This window comes from Electrona antarctica (genome assembly GCF_951216825.1).
Source record: "Electrona antarctica genome assembly, chromosome: 4".
Lineage (NCBI taxonomy): Eukaryota > Metazoa > Chordata > Actinopteri > Myctophiformes > Myctophidae > Electrona > Electrona antarctica.
The window spans coordinates 43,539,114-43,561,418 of NC_136809.1; the positions used below are offsets into that span (position 1 = coordinate 43,539,114).

A 22,305-nucleotide genomic window follows, 5' to 3' on the forward strand; every position below is an offset into this window, starting at 1 on the left:
TGTACAAATCTACAATGTATGAGTTTGTAGAAGCTTTAGCCACTAACAATACTGTGGTGAGTCATCTGAATTGCGTACTTACATCACTATGACCGTTTTCTTTTCAGGCTAAACCTCACAGAGTTTCAAAAAGCCAACTATTCAGCTGACATAGCCTATTCACGGTAAGGACAGAATCATCTTAGTAAATTATTATTTTCAATTATGTCATCTGTCATGTCAGCTCAATTATATTTTTTGTTTCCACATTTTTAGGAACGAGACGACAACAGAACTCAATTCTCAGCACAAAATTACCCTTTTCTTTCTTTCTTTAATATACAAGACAAACTATACATTGTAAATTTAACTCTAGTCGCATTTTACTGTAATATTATTGTGCAAAATCAAATAAAACTCTTGACACATTCAATTTGACAAAATTCTCTTTATTAGGCAACCGGTGCTGTACAACAGAAGAGCAGATTCCTGTAAAATACATTAGGTTTTGTTTAGTTAAATGGATAAGCATGGACTCAAGAATATTGTACAAAACAATGAAATTGCTCTTACACCTATAATCACCTTGTTTATATTTCCCAGATGAGATCTATGGCTCAAACAGGAAGGGGAAGTTGGGACGACCCTGCATGGGGAAAGATGGTCAATTCATAAGCACTTTGTTGTTGGCGTGTTTTTTACTTTAGTTCATGTAAAAATGGGGTTGAAAGGGTGTTGCATTGGTTCTCAAAGTGGGCTCCAGGAACCGTCAGTGGTCCTTTAGGCCGGGGGTTGCAAGGGGGTCCCCAGCTAAATTAGCTAATTTAGCTAATTACCCAAATTAGCTAATTTTGCATAGGTTTAACAACCACTTTAACCCTATTTTACAGTTAGGCTATTCGAAAATATCCGTGAGCTTGTAGTTCAGCTATTGTTTAACCCATTTAGACCTGAGGCCGATTTAAAAAAAAAAAAAACGCCTTCTACATCCTGACCTGAGTTCTCTGGAAAAACATAAAATATTTATTAAAAAGGGGGGGGAAATTGATTGAAAGGTATAGTTACGTAAAGTGGTTCCCGGTCAGGAATGGTCGAAAGTCTTATATATATATTATTTTTTAACTATTTGGAATCATTTTGAAAGAAAAAACAACTTTCCGGTGAGGATCTGTGGCCAGCTATATATTTATTTGGGGATCCTTAACATGAAAAGGTTTGAGAAGCATTGATAAGTATACCTCATCAACTCCAGGACCAGATGCATCACCACGGGGATCAGGGGGACTTGTAGACGTCTCTTTTGTCAGTGATGGTCTTGTCTGGCACATGCAGAAACAGAAAACTCAGGATTTTATAAACAATACATAAGCTAGGCTAGGTCCAGTTATACTTGTCTAGACCACGAGGTTCTCAAAGTCCAGGGACTCTCAAGGTTGCTGGAGGAGTTACAAATGGACCTTTACAGATCTGTAACTCTGAGAGAATGGGGTCCATTTGTAAATATGTTATGGGGGTCCTTAAAAAAACCAAAAACAAAACATGGGTCTACTAATATTGTGTGATATTATGAAAAGATAATGATTTGTACTCACTCCTCTAGGCTGTAGAGCCTGCTGAAAAACAAGAATAAATGCATTTTAAAATATGTTTAAAAAGTGCAACCAATGTACCAACAATTAGGCTAGGCTACACACAGGGACTTGGTGACCTTAGAGGTTTTTCTTATTTTGATGTTATACTACATTCTCACCTGCAGAGGGAGCTGTGGCCTCATGGTGGTCCTCTCTACCAGGTTGAGTTGTGGTGGGAATGTGTTGGGCTGGAATGTGTTGGGCTGGAATGTGTTGGGCTGGAATGAGTTGGGCTGGAATGTATTGGGCTGGATCACCTGACGGTTGTTGTTGTTGTTGTTTGGCTGCTGCCGTGCCACATTCCTCTGCTGGGGGTAACCATATGGTGGCAGGAAATAGGGGTAGCCCTGTATGGAACATGGCAAACCAAGGTTGAATTTGTGGTAAGTATCTGAATGCAGATGCAGGCATCTGCATGACAGTATAATCAATAATTATGTTTGTAGTGACTTTACAACACCTGCATTCGAGGCTGCTGTGGGTATCCATAAGGATACTGGTAAGGTCCTCCCTGAAAGATATTTAATCACATTAAAGAGTCATCGAAGGCACTGTATTATAATAATATTATAATAACTAGAAAGATGCAATCCTGCAGAATTGCGAGTGTGGTTGCCTATCTCTATAGGAAACCACACTATTGTAGGCAAAAGTGGGCAAGAGGGCAAAGCACACAAGCCTTGGGAAGATTTCCGAATCACTGGCCAATCAGAGGGCAGAAGAGAGAGCTTTTGCACTATTTAAACGTATTTAAACTATTTTCAGTCTATTTTCAATAGTCTGCTTGCCTATAGGCAACCACACTAATCATAATAATTAGTCTAGGACTATATAATTCATGCTTGTGTCACGCGGCGAAAACAGCCAATCTACAAGATCACAGTGCATCACGATGTGACACATTGTAAGCTTGTAGATCAGCTATTTTGCGGTGCAAATCAGTCTTAGCTGGTTACCGCAAAGTGCGTAAAGTCGTAAACACTTTCTTTTTCTAATGCAATAATCACTCTTGAATAATCAGTTGAATGGTTTGATCTATAATCTGCATAGCTTACCTGTGGGTTTTGTACCTGCTGTTGGACAGTGTTGGGGTCCTGTGGCCCAAATTGCTCCTGGCCATTGGGGAAAAGAACAGTTCCCTGATTGGGGAACTGGAACTGATTAGGGTTAAATGGGTTCATCATTTGAGGATTAAAGTTCACCAACTGGGGATTGAGTAGCTGCATATCAGGCTGTTGCAGCTGCACAAACTGGGGGATTCCCTAAGGAAGAAATATTTGTATTATTATTATTATTATTATTGTCAAACAGATGTTGAGCTTTAAAATGGTTTGTTTCAGTTCTGAGCTTTTTAAACAGACCTGTGTTTGTCCAAATGCACCATTTTGTCCAAGTGTTGCCAGAGTTAGTCTGGTAAGGAGCTATAAGCACATAGAAACAGGAAGGGTCACATTTCAAAGTTAACAATCAGTAATAGTAATAGTACTAGAACTATCCTTGATCATAAATTAGTGTCCAGAAAACATAAGTTGCATGTGAGACTTTTACCTCATTGCTGTTACTTGCAAGTATTCCAATCTGCAACTGAAAGCAGATTGGAAAGCATGAAAGCATCGCCAAAGAAATTAATGTTTCTCATTTTAGAAGCGATTCAGTATAGCAGCATTATTCGCCAAAATAATAAACTTTCAACAAAATAAGAGTTGTTGCGATGAGCAACACTGTCCTCCAACAAAGTATAAATGAGGCTTTTCAAGCTGATGTGATGTGGAGACTTAACTTACTGGAATGGAGAAGCTTGTACCAAAAAGAAACACCAAAGCAAGGACTGACTGCAGCTTCATGATCTATAGCACGAGAAGAACAAAACCAAAACTTGTTGAAAAAACTATTCATTTGTTTCACCCTTCATATAGAATGTCACATTACCTCTGTCTATAGAGAAAAATGTGTAATAGGCTATCTCCCTCTGTATCAAGCAATCACCTTACCTTATTCTGGTTTGTTTCAGTGTTCCTTTCCTGTGCACTGTGTCGATAACCCTTTTAAATTCTCCCATTTTGAGCTGTTATACTCCACCACCAATCCATGCAGACAGTGTGTGGTCAACACATCATGCCCATTGCATCAGTCTCAGCAGACCCAGACAGCCATGACACAAGATGTGCAGATGTGTTATTAAGAGTAAGTCATGTCTCTAAATGTCATGACATAGCATCATGCCCTGAAACTAATGCACAGTATCATGTCTGTAAATTGAATTAAATGTTATATTCTGTTTGTCTGCTATATGCAGTATGCACAGTGCCGTTATAAAATCCGTTGCTTTGACTGTTTATATTAGCTTTCAGTCACATTGTCTCTTTACTGGGCCAGGATACAAGAAACTTTAGTTTGCCATGCATTGCACAACACATTGTACTGTTGATATAGTCTCTTATACTAAGTTTGTGTTGAATTGTAGCACCGTGTAATAATAATAACACACCAAGGAGGATGCACAAGCATGTTGTCAGACGAGCCTGTCATAACTTGACATCATGTTTAGATTGCTGCTGATGTCTGGCCGGTTTTGATTTATGTTTATGATATACAGCAAAGAAAGTGACAAGGCCATAGAGATTTGTGCAAAAAAAACATGAAGCCTTTCTTTTATTTTTAAACTTTGTTTATTGAGTTTTCACAGAAGCATCCAATATCAAAAGTTGGTACTATACCGATACTTAATAGCTTCCTCCACTGCAAACCATCAAATAAAAATGTTCTGTTGAAATATGAAGCCTCTCTCTGAGTGTGTGTGTGTGTGTGTGTGTGTGTGTGTGTGTGTGTGTGTGTGTGTGTGTGTGTGTGTGTGTGTGTGTGTGTGTGTGTGTGTCTGCGTGCATGCGTGCGTGCGTGCGTGCGTGCGTGCGTGCGTGTGTGTGTGTGTGTGTGTGTGTGTGTGCGTGCGTGCGTGCGTGCGTGCGTGCGTGCGTGCGTGCGTGCGTGCGTGCGTGTGTGTGTGTGTGTGTGTGTGCGTGCGCGTGCATGCGTGCGTGCGTGTGTGTGTGTGTGTGTGTGTGTGTGTGTGTGTGTTTGCGTGTGTGCATCTGTGAGTTGTTGTGGTTGTTGTTGTTTTCTTTTGTTTTTTTTACATGTTTCTTGAAGAGGAAAGCTACACATTGTGTCAGTAAACATAAGCCTGTGAATAGACTAGCCACAACTGCCATTAGGACAGATTTATGTTGAACTTCTGGCATGAATAAGCATGCAGACTTCAGTCTGCATGCTTATTCATTTTTACATTTGAATCCTAGATGGCAGCAGAGCTCTGACAATATTTGACGTTTTCTCTTTTGTTGCGTTGGACTTGGCTTTGAAGGAACATCTGACATCAAACAACTCCTTTAATATTGTGTAGAAAGCATTTTATTGTAAAGAAATAAGATCATGCAATGACTCATCTCTATAGAAATGTTACAGAAATGTTACAGAAATGTTAACAAAGAGCAGCAGTCGGATTTCAATAGCCATCATTACATGGACAATTATGCTAGTATGGAAGGAGCTTGGCCTGTACTAAAATCATTTTGATTTTAATTATCTGCGTGATGACTGCTACCGCCACCAGTACAAGGAGTAGTTGTGGGCGTTTCAGTCGGAACTGGAATCTGAGGGATTAAAGAAAGAGGTCATAATGGTCATGACATTTGCATAGTGTAAAACAAGTGTATTTTCTTTGAAAATGTGACAATATTACCTGAGTATCCACAGTGGTCTTAGCGGGTTTTGCCTGTTTCATTACTTCACGCTGGAAATGAGAATAATCATTTATAAAAAATATTATAATTATTAGTATATAATATTATGTACATAATTCGTCTAGTCATGATTGTAGTTTTGAGACACAGATACGTACACACACACTCACACACACACACACACACACACACACACACACACACACACACACACACACACACACACACACACACACACACACACACACACACACACACACACACACACGTATAGTACGTAACTGTGTACTGTATATGTGTTTTGTGTTTTTGATAGGCCAACTGTACCTTGAATCGTTTCATGGGGTCAAACTGACCAGGCTGTTGCATTCCACCGGGTCCTCCCTAATCATCAAAGGGTGTAAAGTACAGTAAGTAAGTTCATGTCAATACTATTCTTCAATTTTGCATTACAAATTGGTTTCCTAATGGAGTGCAGAGTGGATGCACATTTAGATTGGCTGTACTTTAGGCGTGCTATATGTTATCCTGCTGGTTGACCTGTATATATATCCCCCTTTCTTGGTGTAAAACACCTGCCAAAGTCATACATACACGTTACCAAAGTGAAATTTGTTCTCCGCATTTGACCCATCTCTTGGAGCAGTGAGCCGCAGCCTGCAGCCGTGCCGCGCTCGGGAATCATTTGATTAGTAGATTTGACCCCCCAATCCAACCCTTTGATGCTGAGTGCCAAGCAGGGAGGCATTGGGTCCCATTTTTACAGTCTTTGGTATGACCCGGCCGGTGATCGAACCCCGACCTCCCAGTTTCAGGGCGGACACTCTAACCACAAGGCCACTGTCTGGTCTACCTGTGTTATTAGCTACAAGATATATTATTAGACAAAATACTATTAAAAATAACAACATTGTGGACCATTACCATGTATTGCTGTTGGAAGGGATTCATTCCACCCCCTGCTTGCATGTATGCGAACTGTCCAAAAAACAAATAGAACAGAACAAATAGTATGTTTATGTCTGGTATTCAAATCCCTGAAAGAATATTAAATGTGTTGTTTTGTTTAAAAAATTATTAAAAGAATGTTTGAAGTCATACTAACAGGATTGCCTTGTGGGGCCTGTGCAGCGGGTTGAGGAGCCATGACATACATAGGGTATTGTTGAGGATACTTTGCAAGGGAGAGAGAGTACATCATTATTCTCCATGTAATTCCACGTCTCCATTAGCACTTATAGCAGCGTTATACCAAGTATACAATGGGAAATATTGAATATACAGAATATCATTTTACTTTAACCACTTAAGACTTGGAATTTTTTACACAAACTATATGCACAAAAATGAATTTCACCCACTTCTTTACCTGTAAAACTGTGACGTGACAATAAAGCTAAATTCTGATTCTGATTCAATGTGATGTGATTTGAGTTTATACATCTGCATGCTATTTGACACATAGGTGTCCCAAAATAGGGACGCAAGTTTTAAAGTGCACTAAGTGGAGCTCAAAAATGAGGAATTGACTGACTAACCGGAGCAAACTGGGGTGCCGCCATGCCCCCCATTCCCCCCATTCCCCCCATGGCCCCCATGGCCCCCATGCCTCCACCACCACGCATGGCACGAGCATTCCCCATGCCTCCCATTGGGTTGCCTCCTCCATTTTGCTGTGCTTGCATAGCGGCCAACATTCTCGCTGCCTGTTCCAAAAAGAAAAATAAGGAATTCACCATAGGCATTCACCATAGAACTGTTTCAACTGCTTTCTTAAATATTTGAGACTCATTTGAGAATCAATGCAGTTATTGAAAAATAATTATTTCTCACCTTGCCAGCATTGACCTAAATACAGAGTTGAAAATAATTAGTTACAGAGACCAATTTCACACTTACAACTTATATAAATATATATTTTTCAAACCTAGACTGAAATACTTTCTATATAAATATTTGCTAATAGAAGAGCTGTCTATTTTACCTTTACCTTTGGTTTGATACAATGACAAAATTGACTGAATCGTGTACTCACATAAACAATGGTGGATAGAAATGTTGTGAGGAGAAGGAGCTTCATTTTGACGTTTGAAATCTGCCAAAAATAAAAAACATTGTAATTTCATTTGTTAAAACCAAAAACACCAATTATATGAAAGATACCTATTGCATTACTTGATAAAGTTGCGATGTGCAATTACACAGAGAGACATAATAGTTCCATACCTTAGAAATATTATGATGTTCTTGCTTCGGCTGATTTATGACGAGAACGACCATTGCCCTCCGAAATTAGAACACCTTTTATTGGACCTAGAGATTATCAGGAGCCAATTAGAGACACGATTTAAGCTCACATGCTATATTTGTCACCTATATGTCATGGTAGGTTCTCTTTTCATGGAGATATACAAAGAAATATAGTAGAATGTGTTGCAGGTGTTAGGTGACTCCATCTGTCATTCAACCATCTTGCATTGTTCCATGATATTGCTGGTGAAACCACAAACAATAACACAATGATTCAGTGACTTGTCAAAAGGTTTTTCTTTAGGAAACACCTAAAGAGGACTGTGGTTGATGAGAGTATCAGGAGGTGCTTTTGTTTCCCAACATTGAAGCTTCAAATGAAATGAAGGCCCGTGCATGCATCATTTTCTTATACCTTATAATTAACCATTTGAACCCCAGCGTCCCTATGGGAATGTTAGAAAGGGGCGAAGGTCTGTTAAATCAGCCGGTCTACAAGCTCACACAGAGTGTGTCGCGTTGCGAGCTTGTATGTAGATCTGCTATTTTCGTTAAAGAGTTTTGGTGTAGAGGGAAATAAGGAGCAGACCTACTGTGGTAGACTCCTGGGGACCCCGGCCCCCGGTTGACAAAGATATTAAGTGGTTAATGGCAAAGGTTAATGGTTAATGTTTAGATTATTATAACCTGACCAAGTATTTCCTCAGGACAGTGGAAATCTAAATATCCATTTCTGAATTCCAACATCCCCATACTTACCTTTGATTCCATTATGGCAGTATATCATGTATAAGAGACTTAATTGAATATAGTAACACTATAATTCTTACTAATTTTAAATGACTTGAGGTAACTCTTTCATGTACTGTAGGTATATTAGGATTACAGATTTGAATGCACACTGTAGCATTTAACTCAAGAAGTCATGACGTCCCCATTTCCTGGTGTTCCAGAAAATTTAACTAGGTCTTGCTTACACAATATTCAAACATAGTATTCCAACAATAACTACAGCGAAAAGAACAAAACCCACTGTCAGCCTGTAAAAGTTTATTTTTGACTAATATGCTGAAACAAAATGCCGTCCTTGTGACATAGCACATATTCTCAAGAAATGAGTGTAGCCATTACATATCCCCTGTGTGGTTGTCTGGGTATGGCGTCACGTCATGTTAGAACAGCTTTGTGTTGCTGACAGAGCACCCACAGCATCCCAGGTAAACACCCTCTGTGGAAGTCTGGGACTTTACATTAAGTATACCTTGCCAGGTGGTTGAGGTGGTTTCAGACTCATAGTCTTCCTGTTTGCAGTCTCATGTCGTGACAAATGACTTTCCTGATAACTCTCTCTAAATAGAACTGCTGTGTTCTGGAATTGTATATTGTTTTGTTTTTGTTTACTTTTTGGATGTTTTTTTTAATATTTTATTTTGTGGTCATATGGGTGGTGAGCTCCTCAAAGAGCCCCTCAAAAATAACAACGATGTACAGTAGGCTACTTGCAAATTGCTGTCTGTGTGTTAGCTGTGTTTGGCAATACAAAATATACAGTAGGAAACGGATAAACGGTTTATCTCTCTGAAAATAAATATATTTTTGAGGGGCGTCAGCCTCTCCTATGTCCAGCTTTGAGGGTCTGTGTAAACACAAACATTGAAGACAAAAGTGTGAAAACACAAACATTGAAGACATAAGTGAGACAAAAAATCGTGACTGGACATATGATGACGTATGATAAGAGCCTCACTTCACACATTGGGATTCAATAGACCGGTATAACACATTTGTAATCGGGGCAGTTTGATATAAGGGACTTAACGTGCATCAAACCGCATTGCAATACATGCAATGATTATCTCGCACTTGTAACATTACATCATCGTACCAAGCCTCTCCAACCACATTAAAACCTATAATTTCTATACAGGCAGGCAAATCATGGACCGCAAACCAATAAGCTGGCATCAATGTGATATTTTAAGAAAGTGCAACCATTGAAATTAAATGAATTTTATTCATCCTAAACAGTTTTTTAAATGTTTTATATAATCATGTTTCAACTGTTTTCTGAATGACTTGTTAGATGTCAGAGCTCCGGTAAAGCTACTACACAATCTTTCATCAATGGTGATTGTCTTTTAATGTACCAGCTAGATCTCCTTTGGTCAGACTTAATTACTTTACGGGAAAGGTGGCAAGTTTTAATAGGGGGTTAAAATTCCGGCAGTGCTCACATGAATTGATTATGACATAGATATCATTATTTTTAGTTCTTAGTTGTTCTTTTTTTAGTGACTCATTGGAATAGACTATAATTTATGTGACAACCGGGAATAGTCTGGTGACCACCCGAGAGATGGTTGACAGCCGGAATGTAGACGGCTCCCGGGTGAGCAGTTTGGGTTAGCGCCCCAGCATGTGTCCGCCGTGAGGAGGAAGCCCAAAAAAACATGTGAGGACTTTGGGAGGGCCATTCAAGCCACAAGTGGAGCCTGCGGCACCACCGCTTCCCTGCCGGTGTAGCCTGTAGAATCCACCGCTCCCGAATGAAGTGTCTGGTGCTGGGAATCTGGTGCAATGCACAGGTCCTGGCTGCACCTGGTGAGAGCAGGAGTGGACCTGGTGAGGCATAGGAGGTGCCCGGCCAGGAGTCAACCCACAGTGCCTAGTCCCTCCACGCGCCGGATGGCCCGCCCGGTACCCGCCCAGTATATGATGGCCCGCCCAGTACCGGCAGAGTAGTTCTGGAGCAGCGGATTGTGCGTCCCTGGTTTTTCCCTAATGGGACTGATTGAGGGTAGCTACTGGGACGAATGGGACTGATTGAGGGTAGCTACTGGGACGTAAGTCGGGACTTGATCACCCCGGCTGGGTCACCCGAGTGAGGGGTATAAGGTTGAGAGACCTGAAACCCAGAGGACCTTGGGATCAGAGGATACGTCCCAGTTGCATCAATGCGATGTTTTTTCATTTCATGTTGTCTTATAGCTCATGTGTATTTAATTCTAGTTATAATGCTTTCCCCCTGCGTCTTAAACTCTTCATTGTACACTTTATTATTATTATTAGTTTAAACCTCCTTGGGACAGGTTTTGAGAATTGGGATGTATGCTATAATATTTAAGCAATGCTTAAATATTACATCTGTTTTGTCCAATATACTGTATATCATAGCATGTCAAATAATAACTAACTGACTTATATATCACAAGAGCCTTCCTCTGTCTCTCTCTCTCTCTCTCTCTCTCTCTCTCTCTCTCTCTCTCTCTCTCTCTCTCTCTTTCTCTCTCTCTCTCTCTCTATGAATCAATGAATTTGCATGTCTTGTAATAAAGATCCATCCCTTACGGGATTGTAATACACCAAAAACACAAATAAAATATATCACATTAATTTCCTGAACACAGAAACTACACAAAATGAAAAGAAAATATTTGGTTAACACCCCAAAACAGAAATAAATACACATCACATATGTTTTCTTTGTCCGTTTGTCCCACACTTTCTCCAAGTGCGAATATCTTATCTTATGTTCGTGTGTGTGTGTGTGTGTGTGTGTGTGTGTGTGTGTGTGTGTGTGTGTGTGTGTGTGTGTGTGTGTGTGCGCGTGCGCGCGTGCGTGCGTGCGTGCGTGCGTGCGTGCGTGCGTGCGTGCGTGCGTGCGTGCGTGCGTTCGTGCGTGCCCAATGTGTCATGGGTTTATATCAGCATACACATATCCCATCTATTGAGCATGCTGAATAATGATGACAGGGATGTTAGGGAGCTGGCTAGATCTTCCCTATTCGTCGATTTGAGGAGACGCAAGGTCCATTTAGCCAGGGAGTCAGAGCCCCACTTCCTTGGGTTCAAAAGGAATCCCAGTGGGAAACTGGACACTCGCACTCTATTGACTCTGAGACTGTGAGGGTCTCTGAGGACATTATAACTGACCCCCTCACCTCTGTTAGAGCAACAGTGACCTACAGTGGACACACTCAACCTGTTGACACCTATTGTGCCCGGTGGACCCTGTTGAATATGTTCCAACATCGGCAACAACACTGGACTGGACTTAAACTCCAGGGGAAACTTGCTTGTCTTCCCCATGCTGACCACTCTGTTTCCCATTAATTTCTAAGGAACACTGCTCTCAATGAGGACAGTATCACATCACCTTTACAAAAGCCAGGTTACAGATCCTTCCCACCAGACTCAACCTTTCCCTCTGGTTTCCTTCCCTCCACCCATGTACCTCATTGTTTTCATCACACCACAGGGCTTGTTAAGTTGTTACAGAAACCATGTCACATATTATTCTGAATGGCTGCTATGCCTATAAGGGCTTTACAGCACGCCATGACAGAATAGTTGATCTCATAACAAAGGACATATCTAAACATTTTACACTGTCAGTGAGAATGTACAAACATTCCTGTGTCAAACCTTCCATGTTTCAACTCTGTACTGAAAATCCTGAAATCTTTGCACATCTCTCTGCTAATACACCAGATGTTGTTGTCAATGAAGGGAACAAATCCATTTCCATTCTTGAAGTGGCCTGCACCTTTGATTCTACCTTAGAAGATGCCTTTACGACCAAAGTCATTACATACCAGCCACTCCTCCAGACCATCACAGTCACAGAGCTAGGATATAGGTGCAATCTACTTGTGTTTATATTTGGCAGCCTATGTACATGGGTTGGTTACTACTTGGTTGTAAGAGGCTTCCAACTTTGCAATTGTTGGATCGACTGATCAAATCCTATACCTATACCTATGGCTCAGAATAGTTCTGAGAACCATAACTTTCTTTTAGTGTTGTTGCCTCTAGGCTATGGAATGCCCTACCCCAGCACATGCAGATGGCTGGGGTAATAATAATATTAATAATAATAATAGCAACTCTGTTGTTGTTATACCACTGGATTGTATTTTGTGCAGCCAAAAGATAACAATTTCACAATGGACCAACAATCAGTTTTATTCTTTATTCATTATTTGTTGCAATTATATATTGACCCATGAAGGTAAAATTCAACTTTAAAACATGAACAACCAGTTATGGCATCAGCATTTTTAATAAGTGCTCATAATGATCTGTTCGGCTTCTCCTCCGGCTCCAGAACATCCTTCCTCCTTCTCTTCAGCAGTCGTTGTTGGTTTCCCAGAAGGCTGTGTTCTTCTGAGGCGCGGCGCACGTGAGCGCTTGATTCGGACCCTCCCAGTGTCCTGCCCTGCCAGCTGCTGCTGGTTGATCACTGCATTCAGTGGAATCAGCTGCACTTGTTGTCCAGAAAATAGAAATGGATTCTGAGGGCTTCTTATTGCATTTGACTGTGGCAGAATGGTTATGAACCCACCGTTGGCGGAGTGACCCAACTGCAATGGTAACACTGACCCGCCATTGGTAGACTGAGCCAACTGTCCCTGTTGTGGAATGCCATTGGCTCCTCCTGCTTGTGCCACGAAGATTGTCCCGCCCTGTTGGAGTGATCCACCGGGAACCACCTGCTGCACGGAAGGCTGCTCAATGGTGGCCCCAAATGGTTGGAGGAAAAATGAGCCACCAGCTTGCACTACCTTTGCTAAAAAGACTTGACCATTCTGTTGAGCCCCGTTTTGACCCGCCTGGTTGGCATTGTTACCAGCTGCTGCTGCTGCTGCTGCTGCTGCTCCGCCATTATTTGCTGCCGCTTTGGCAGCAGCCTCGGCACTCTCTGAAGACCCACCTTCAGCCACAAATGCCAAGGTCTGAAAGATAATCCAAAGTATGCAAAACATTCTGTTTTTGCTCAGTGACACAGGAGTCATTTGAAACCTGACGTGCTCCTTCATTCTTTCTGCTTTTATAGAGAAACTCAGCTTCCATGTTCACCCAGAGAGCTCCAATCAGAGTCAAGTGCTTGATCTCTACACAGGTGACTGTAATCATCTTGACCATGTTGGCTTGCTATTTTCTGCTTCCTTACACCATGCAGAGGTCCATTATTCAGGATTATCTGGCAAACCATACCCAGGAGTCAGTGGCCAGAATTCTCATCCCCTAGTCTGTCGGGTGCAGATGTCACCTCTTGATGTAATGGTCACTAAAGTAAAATCATCGACTAAATAAAGGTTTTGGTGTTATGGCTCTCGGGTGTTTCCCAGGGTAGGTTTTATATAGTTGTAAAAATGAAAATCACAAAATATATGGAGCAGGTATCGTTATAGATTGATTACAATGTACACTTAAAATATTCTGTGTGAAGACTGTGGTCCATTGTGGTCCAAAAAGCTTTAATTAGAACTGTTGTGAAGCATCAAACATGGGAACATGACAAACATTTACAGCACTCGCCACCACTTGAAAAAAACTGGTAAACAGGACAGTGTTTTTACATTTGCTATATAGAATAACAACTCTACAAGGATATTAACTTTTCTAAGCTTGACTTTAAAAGTGAAAAGACATTCTGTCCTAAAGCATTCTAATATGCATATCATAATCATGCATATTTGAAAAGGTTTTTTTTTTCTTCTCTCTCTCTCTCTACCATAATGATTCCTTGTAAACATTTCCCCTTTTTGGAATGCATTCAGAAAACCGTTTTTGTATAAAACTACAAATAGCTATGGGAGTGGGAGATGTGTCCCTCATCCATGTATCACTATAGTAGGAAGTACAATGATTCTATTGTATTTGTACTTTTCAGAGTGCCTTTTGACATAGTTGAAATATGCAGAACTGAACTGCCTCCTTTCTGCTTTGTTGGAGCAGTATCCGCAGTAGATGAGGTAGAGAGTTGGAATCAGAACAGTAGGTTGACATCCATGTCCTCTGTAGAGACAATAAAAAAGAGGGATTGAAGGGGTCTTCTGAACTCATCACAGTTTGTTAAACATTTTACCACTTGAGCGGCATATTTCATATTGTCTTTGTCCTACAATGATGTTGCACAGTGAAGAGAGCTTGGGCTCCATTTTCGTCACCGCTAAACCCCTTATCCCTAAACTTCTTTGCCTTTTTTTTACTATTTCGCAAAACATTTTTGAATAGTTAAAATGGCCAGTCTACAAGCTCACAACGTGTCAATGTAGATTGGCTAGTTGAACTATTAGAAAATGTTTTTCAAAATAGTAAAAAAGGCAAAGAAGTTTAGGGATAAGGGGTTTAGCGGTGACGAAAATGGAGCCCCTTGTCTACAAGCTCCCAACGGGTCACGGTGGGTGCGATGCATTGTGACCATTGCAAAATCTTTGTGAATGTGTGTGAAAGTCTTTGTTAACATTTTCTCCTATAATAACAATAGGGGCCCCAGGGTGGTTAAAGTGGTTAAACAAATTCTGCATTGTCACATGGCGAGACATATCACCAATTGTTACAAAGTAGCCTACACGGTATAGTGGTGGACAGAGGGGTATATAGTTGAACTCAAAGATATAGGACATTACATTTTTATTGTTTGTTTTACTTTCATTCATTTGTTACTTAATTATTACTATCTTAACTGACATCAGATATTTAGATTTTTCAAGCTAAAACCAATCTCTATCTTTCAAAACCCAAATCATATTAAGGGCCGTGAACACTAAGCACTATAACTATAAATATGACTCTACCATCCACTTGAATTAGAATGATTTTTAAAACAATATACTTATTCATTTATAGTTATATAGTGCTTGGTGTGTAGAACCCTCTTTTCACAACATTTCACATACATCCTATGCTGCTGGCTTGGTCCCATTTTGACATCCTTACCATCCTTGATGCCGAAGCACTGAGTCCACTCCTTGAAGGACACTTGCTTGTCCTTGTCAGCGTCGCACTCCTGGAAGAAGCGGGAGGTGCAGTGTTCCATCGGCACCAGAGGGACCCTGAGTGGGGCCAGCTCTGAATGGGACAGGAACCTGCATGACAGAGACATGGATGAATGAACTGGGAATTGTGAGGATGGTGATTTGCAGTGGTGGAAAAAGTATACTCAATTGTTTTACTTAAGTAACACAGTATCAATACTGCAATGTAGAACTACTCCGTTACAAGTAAAAGTCCGGAATTCAAAAAGTTTTGGCATCAAAATGTACATAAAGTACCAAAAGTAAAAGTATTCATAATGTTTAGTGGTTCCAAAACTATTTACGTAGCCTGTGACCCAGTTTTTTGACCAGTTTTCTTGCGACCGCAGGACGCATTTACTGTACTATGAAAACGTGCATTTCCCGTCCGTCAATCAGTCAGTCTGTCAGTCCGTCCGTCCGTCCATCTGCCACCCCACGCTTCCATATTTGGTCATGGCATGCCTTGTGGCATCACGTGACATCATCAGGGATGGAGATCCCTGATGTCATCAATATTAAGCCCATATATGGGAATGCCCATATATGGAGATCCCTGATGTCATCAATATTGGCCAGCAACTCTACATCTGACCTCAAACCTCAAATCCTTAGATCTCCATATATGGAGCTGACCTGTTCTGACATTCCATATGTTGATCCTTCCCCATCCATCCTTCCTCTGCAATGTCTCCCTTTTGACTGATACCTTCAAACTCTAGACGGGCCCGCCCTAAAGTTATTAGTGCAGCCGCGCCCGGCAGTTGGTGAAAACGAGAGTTCTCAACAGGCCCGAAAATGAAGGCCCGCCCCTACACACAGTTTAAACGATTACCTTTTCCGGTGCTGTAAATGGATGGACGGACGGACGGACGGACGGACGGACGGACGGACGGACGGACAGACCGTCTTGTTAATGCTTTATTAGCAGAGTTGGCTGTACCTTCACTGATTTGACCTTTCATTGTTTTACATCTTTCATGTATGTAGTTTTTGTGTAGTATGTAGTATGTAGTATGTAGTTTTTATCCACATTGACTTCTGACCTTCTTCTACTCTTCCCTGTCTCACTCACTCACTCCCGACCCACAGGTTGAGAACCCCTGGTATAGAGAGCATGCACATGCATGATGTTCCCATCAGGACACGCCCCCCTCATCTAGACTGAGTGGCAAAACATTGAGCAGCATGGAGTGTTGGAGCTTGGAAGCACTCGTTGGAAATCACTCAACCGTCCTGCGTACCACCTGTTTCTAAATGTCACATAATGCAGGAGGCAGCAACACTTCCAAACTCTGACACTTAGAAAAATAATCAAATGCAGGGCATTTCTTGACAGAAAGTAGCTCATAACGTTTCTATGGTGGATTTTTATGAAACAAAAACTTTGCAGATAGAAAGAGGATAATTCAAGATTTTTGTACAGCTGCAATGTTGGTGAGTTTAACATTGTTTGGATGAATGGGCTGTCGAGGCCAGAAAGTAGTTTTTTGCCACTCAGTGGGCGTTCCCACATAACTTCCAGGTACGATGATGTCACGCGCATACCCTCTATCGTGCATAGGGGTCCCGACCCACAGGTTGAGAACCCCTGGTATTGTGCATAGGGGTCCCAACCCACAGGTTGAGAGCCCCTGGTATTGTGCATAGGGGTCCCGACCCACAGATTGAGAACTCCTGGTATTGTGCATAGGGGTCCCGACCCACAGGTTGCGAACTCCTGGTATTGTGCATAGGGGTCCCGACCCACAGGTTGAGAACTCCTGGTATTGTGCATAGGGGTCCCGACCCACAGGTTGAGAACCCCTGGTATTGTGCATAGGGGTCCCAACCCACAGGTTGAGAGCCCCTGGTATTGTGCATAGGGGTCCCGACCCACAGATTGAGAACTCCTGGTATTGTGCATAGGGGTCCCGACCCACAGGTTGAGAACTCCTGGTATTGTGCATAGGGGTCCCGACCCACAGGTTGAGAACCCCTGGTATTGTGCATAGGGGTCCCAACCCACAGGTTGAGAGCCCCTGGTATTGTGCATAGGGGTCCCGACCCACAGATTGAGAACTCCTGGTATTGTGCATAGGGGTCCCGACCCACAGGTTGCGAACTCCTGGTATTGTGCATAGGGGTCCCGACCCACAGGTTGAGAACTCCTGGTATTGTGCATAGGGGTCCCGACCCACAGGTTGAGAGCCCCTGGTATTGTGCATAGGGTTCCCGACCCACAGGTTGAGAGCCCCTGGTATTGTGCATAGGGGTCCCGACCCACAGGTTGAGAACCCCTGGTATTGTGCATAGGGGTCCCAACCCACAGGTTGAGAGCCCCTGGTATTGTGCATAGGGGTCCCGACCCACAGATTGAGAACTCCTGGTATTGTGCATAGGGGTCCCGACCCACAGGTTGCGAACTCCTGGTATTGTGCATAGGGGTCCCGACCCACAGGTTGAGAACTCCTGGTATTGTGCATAGGGGTCCCGACCCACAGGTTGAGAGCCCCTGGTATTGTGCATAGGGGTCCCGACCCACAGGTTGAGAGCCCCTGGTATTGTGCATAGGGGTCCCGACCCACAGGTTGAACCCCTGGTATTGTGCATAGGGGTCCCGACCCACAGGTTGAACCCCTGGTATTGTGCATAGGGGTCCCGACCCACAGGTTGAGAACCCCTGGTATTGTGCATATAGGGAAAACATGTGTGAAGTGTACCTGTCCGAAGGATGTTGGTCTATCTGGGCAAACTGCCAGTGCACAGGGTAGATGTACATGTGGTAGTTCTTCTCAAAGTCCTGTGCGAGGAGCTCAAGGGTGTGGTCACCGGACTGGAGGCGCCTCTCACTCTCGTAGATCTTTCTTACCTTCAGTAAAATATGGAATACATTTACCATTAATGGTTGACAACACAGAGCAGGTTAAATCCATATTTGATCAAACTGAAATCTGCTATGAATAAAGTGTCACTCTATACATAAAAAGACAAAGAAATACTACAATATGATCCTTTAATAAAGGCTGAATCCAAGTTTGATCCTTTAAATTAGGATTACATTCACAGAAATGTATGAAAAATAATATGCTATCTTGGATTTGCTTAGCCAATTATAAATCAAAAATAAAAATGATGTAGTTCATATGTTGTTTTTTTCATTTATTTTTGTATTTGTAAGCTGATGATAATGTGTTGCTTCTTGTGTAGTGTGCACCGTGTCTTACTTTGACACGTTGTTTGGAGGTGAGGAAGCCAGGGCTCATGGAGTCATGTTCATAGAGCTGCAGCAGTACATTCTTCAGCCAGTCCCTCATACGCAGAGGAAACTGGATCAGCTCAGTGTCCTGACATGGAGCTATGACTGTGAAAGGGAGAGAAAGCATCAGAGTGTGTGTGTGTGTGTGTGTGTGTGTGTGTGTGTGTGTGTGTGTGTGTGTGTGTGTGTGTGTGTGTGTGTGTGTGTGTGTGTGTGTGTGTGTGTGTGTGTGTGTGTGTGTGTGTGTGTGTGTGTGTGTGTGTGTGTGTGTGTGCGTGCGTGCGTGCGTGCGTGCGTGCGTGCGTGCGTGCGTGTATTATTTTTGACAAAATATCATAACATTGGCATCAGGCCCAAATATCTAGCATCAGTTGTGCTGTGTCTCCACATGCAACTAATAAGTAGAAATGAGGCCTTACATTTGCATGGCCCAGTGTAGTCGAGGTGAAGTCTGTGTCCTTTCTTGGTTCCCTCCAGATTGCATTTAGCTGCAAAGAGCTCGCATGAAGTGTCATATGTGTTATTGTCTGTCCCGCAGACCTGTAATGGTGGAACATTGTGAAAATAAAAATACTACACAATACATGTACAATACACATTTCCATCATGGCAGTCACTCAGTGAATTTGTACGTACATTTTCAAATTCATTCACGCTAGGGGGGCATTCTGACGGCTGCCGACACACACAGGAGGGCTTGTTGTTCTCATCTAGTTTACAGGTCTTTCCACGTTTACAGCGGAAGTTGTCACAAGGGTCTAGAAGAAAAGGTAGAAATGTATATGTACAGTAAATATCAAAATGTAACCATGGCCTGTACAGCGCAATTTGACACTGACACTATATGTAATGTCCATACAATGGATTCCGTGCAAAACCAATAACTGTCTTCAATAGGATGAGAGTATATAAGCGGGATGAGGGTATAAGCAGTGCACAGCAGCCCCTACATTCCATCAGCATTTACGTTTGTACAGTGCCTAAATTCAACCTGATCTCTTTCATAGATTCCTTAAGCCTTGGGGGTTGTGTTTAGGGATTGACCGTGAAGCAGAGTGTCACTGTTCACGTGGGATTAACTGTTCACGTGGGATTTCTAGCTAAATGATCCCGTCAGCAGATTCCCCAGGGAGATTGCCGGGTCAGTGAGGAGGTTTTGGGTGGTTGTTATCATGGTGGGGAATATGGCTGCCCCTGCAACCGCTGACTTGACAAGAAGACACTAACCAGCAGGGGCATCTGGACGATGTATGCCTCCAACAAGAGAGGGTCCAGCACTGGGATAGAGGTCCACCGTTGCTCTAATTTGAACCGGATTCATGCCCACTAAAGTAGCCTGGAATTACAGACACATGCAGGGAATAGTAGCACAGGGTCAGAAGAAGTCAATGTGGATCAAAACAACACACTGCATGAAAGATGTAAAACAATGAAAGGTCAAATCAGCCAACTCAGCTAATAATCAATAATTATCAATACTATCAATACTATCAATACTGTCTGTCTGTCTGTCTGTCTGTCTGTCTGTCTGTCTGTCTGTCTGTCTGTCTGTCTGTCTGTCTGTCTGTCCGTCCGTCCGTCCGTCCGTCCGTCCGTCCGTCCGTCCGTCCGTCCGTCCGTCCGTCCGTCCGTCCGTCCGTCCGTCCGTCCGTCCGTCCGTCCGTCCGTTAGCAGCACCAGAAAAGGTAATAGTTTAAACTGTGTGTACAGTACCCATTTTCCTGCCCTTCTCCTCTTAGCCTTGTGGACAGTGTTATCAATGTTGCGGCTCTCAGTGTCCTCTTGAATCTGTCCACGTCCTTGTTGGCCTTCATCTCTCTGCATATGGTGCTTCCTCACCCTCTGGTTCTTCTTATGTTTTCTTTTCTTTCCTTTGGCATGGCTGGCACTATCATTATTGCCGTTCTCTTCTTTCGCCGCATCCTCCTTTCCAGCAAGCCGTGCCCCTGCAAGCTCCACACTGCTCTTTGGCTCCTGGAAGTCAGATTCTGACTTGGTTTCGTCCAGGGAACCTTCGCCCTTGTCTTTGCCCTGATCAGCTACGTCTTCACCACTTTCTGATGCTTCCGTGTTTTGAAAGTCTTGTTCGTAGTCATCAGCAGCTGCAGGTGCAGCTTTCTCACTGGTCACTTTGTCCTCCGCTTTAACATCTGCAACATCTGTCTTTGAGAGAGGGCGGGCATCATCAGCTTGGGGTTCAGTCTGTAGAGGCTGTGAACTGTCGCTATCAGCAGCGTAGTCAAGGTCAGCAGGGATCTCCGACGCTGTGCTGCCATCGGTCTCCTCCACACCTGACTCCTCCTCTACTACGGTGACAGAGTCTCCCTCACTTGCCTCGACTGATGTCACCTCTTCGCCAACCACCTTTTCTTCTTTCTCCATTTCTTTCTCGTTCTCTTCCTTCACCTCTTCCTCCACCTCATCTGACAGCTTCGTATCTTTCTCTTCAGAGATCTCCTCCACATCTCTCTCCTCCTGCTCGGCGCCCTCGCTCTCGATGATGTCACCAGCCTCCTCGGACTGCATATTTTCCTCATCTGCCTTCTCTCCTTCCTCTCCCGACTCTTCTTCCTCTACCGACTCTTCTGCCTCGTCTGACTCTTTCAACTCTTCTTTAAGGAGATCTACCAGTTCTTCCTCACTCAGTAAGACTGGGGTGCTTTTGTCGTTCCTTTCAGACGCCTCCAAAACACCATTCTTGTCAGTGTGAGCGTTGGCCTTGTCCTCCGAGCTCATCTCCTCGTCCTCTTGCTCCTGGCTGCTGGCCTCAAATGTGATGAAGGTCGGCAACACCTGTCCCTCAGTGGCCTCCTCTGGGAGCGCATCCTTAACCAGGAGAGAGGACAGGTATTTTATTTGTTCAGTACGTCTACAATTACACATGAATACTGATTTGATACATTTTAAAGAATTCAGTTTCTCACTATACCTTCTCATTGTTGGCTGTGTGTGAGGTCTTGTCTTTGCCATGTGGTTTACTTTTTACCTGAGTATAAGTAGAAATATCCTTTATATTTATACTGTATGAATGTATACATATGTACTGTATATACTGTATACTGTATCTATACTGTGTGTATAGTATACATGCATAAATACACACACACACACACACACACACACACACACACACACACACACACACACATACACACACACACACACACACACACACACACACACACACACACACACACACACACACGCACACGCACACGCACACGCACACACACACTAGAATGCCAATGAGGAATTGCATAATTATCTCTCATTTAAAACACACAAAACAGAAAGAAAGAAATTACTTACAGACAAAGCAAATGTTGATGCCAATAACCAAATAAGTACAACGCTGGCCCTCATACCTGTGACATTAACATTAAAATGTTGATAAATTAACAAAAGTGCAAAGAAAATCATGATATAATATGAAGATAATAATTTAACTTTAAACACATGAAGTTAAATTACTCCAGGATCAGTGTAGCACCAGTCAGCAGTCACTGATAAAGAAAACAACACACTTCTAAACATCTAACTAATTGGTTCTCAAAGTGGGGTCCAGGGACCTTACAAAATTATTTAATACAGCATCACAATCATTTTAACCACTTTATGCATTTTAATATTTTATTTATATGCTGCGCTGCGAGCTTGCGCAACTG

At 42.5% G+C, this 22,305-nt stretch overlaps 3 protein-coding genes and 1 long non-coding RNA gene across 4 annotated transcripts; all 4 read right to left on the reverse strand.

The window, feature by feature from the left end:
- Positions 1 to 412: 412 nt before the first annotated feature.
- odam (odontogenic, ameloblast associated) lies at positions 413 to 2,979 on the reverse strand. Its single transcript, XM_079499942.1, has 8 exons — positions 2,972 to 2,979; positions 2,666 to 2,872; positions 2,071 to 2,121; positions 1,730 to 1,957; positions 1,572 to 1,592; positions 1,218 to 1,298; positions 565 to 625; positions 413 to 468 (listed from the first exon to the last, which is right to left on the reverse strand). The coding sequence occupies exons 2-7, from the start codon at positions 2,834 to 2,836 to the stop codon at positions 590 to 592; spliced, it is 588 nt and encodes a 195-aa protein (XP_079356068.1). The 5' UTR covers positions 2,837 to 2,872; positions 2,972 to 2,979; the 3' UTR covers positions 413 to 468; positions 565 to 589.
- A 15-nt stretch (positions 2,980 to 2,994) lies between these two features.
- On the reverse strand, positions 2,995 to 3,694 carry LOC306922385. Its single transcript, XR_013789915.1, has 4 exons — positions 3,602 to 3,694; positions 3,395 to 3,457; positions 3,153 to 3,194; positions 2,995 to 3,031 (listed from the first exon to the last, which is right to left on the reverse strand). It is a non-coding gene; the product is annotated as an uncharacterized lncRNA (long non-coding RNA).
- A 1,214-nt stretch (positions 3,695 to 4,908) lies between these two features.
- Positions 4,909 to 7,645, reverse strand: LOC306921122 (uncharacterized protein). The gene is made up of 9 exons (XM_079498236.1): positions 7,577 to 7,645; positions 7,386 to 7,445; positions 7,184 to 7,198; positions 6,889 to 7,056; positions 6,456 to 6,524; positions 6,275 to 6,328; positions 5,678 to 5,734; positions 5,350 to 5,400; positions 4,909 to 5,260 (listed from the first exon to the last, which is right to left on the reverse strand). The coding sequence occupies exons 1-9, from the start codon at positions 7,628 to 7,630 to the stop codon at positions 5,186 to 5,188; spliced, it is 603 nt and encodes a 200-aa protein (XP_079354362.1). The 5' UTR covers positions 7,631 to 7,645; the 3' UTR covers positions 4,909 to 5,185.
- A 6,632-nt stretch (positions 7,646 to 14,277) lies between these two features.
- On the reverse strand, positions 14,278 to 22,014 carry LOC306921330 (uncharacterized protein; the record flags this gene model as incomplete). The annotated part of the gene is made up of 9 exons (XM_079498439.1): positions 14,278 to 14,401; positions 15,326 to 15,474; positions 18,105 to 18,253; positions 18,609 to 18,745; positions 19,060 to 19,180; positions 19,277 to 19,398; positions 19,868 to 19,976; positions 20,354 to 21,466; positions 22,006 to 22,014. The coding sequence occupies 9 exons, from the start codon at positions 22,012 to 22,014 to the stop codon at positions 14,373 to 14,375; spliced, it is 1,938 nt and encodes a 645-aa protein (XP_079354565.1). The 3' UTR covers positions 14,278 to 14,372.
- Positions 22,015 to 22,305: the final 291 nt, after the last annotated feature.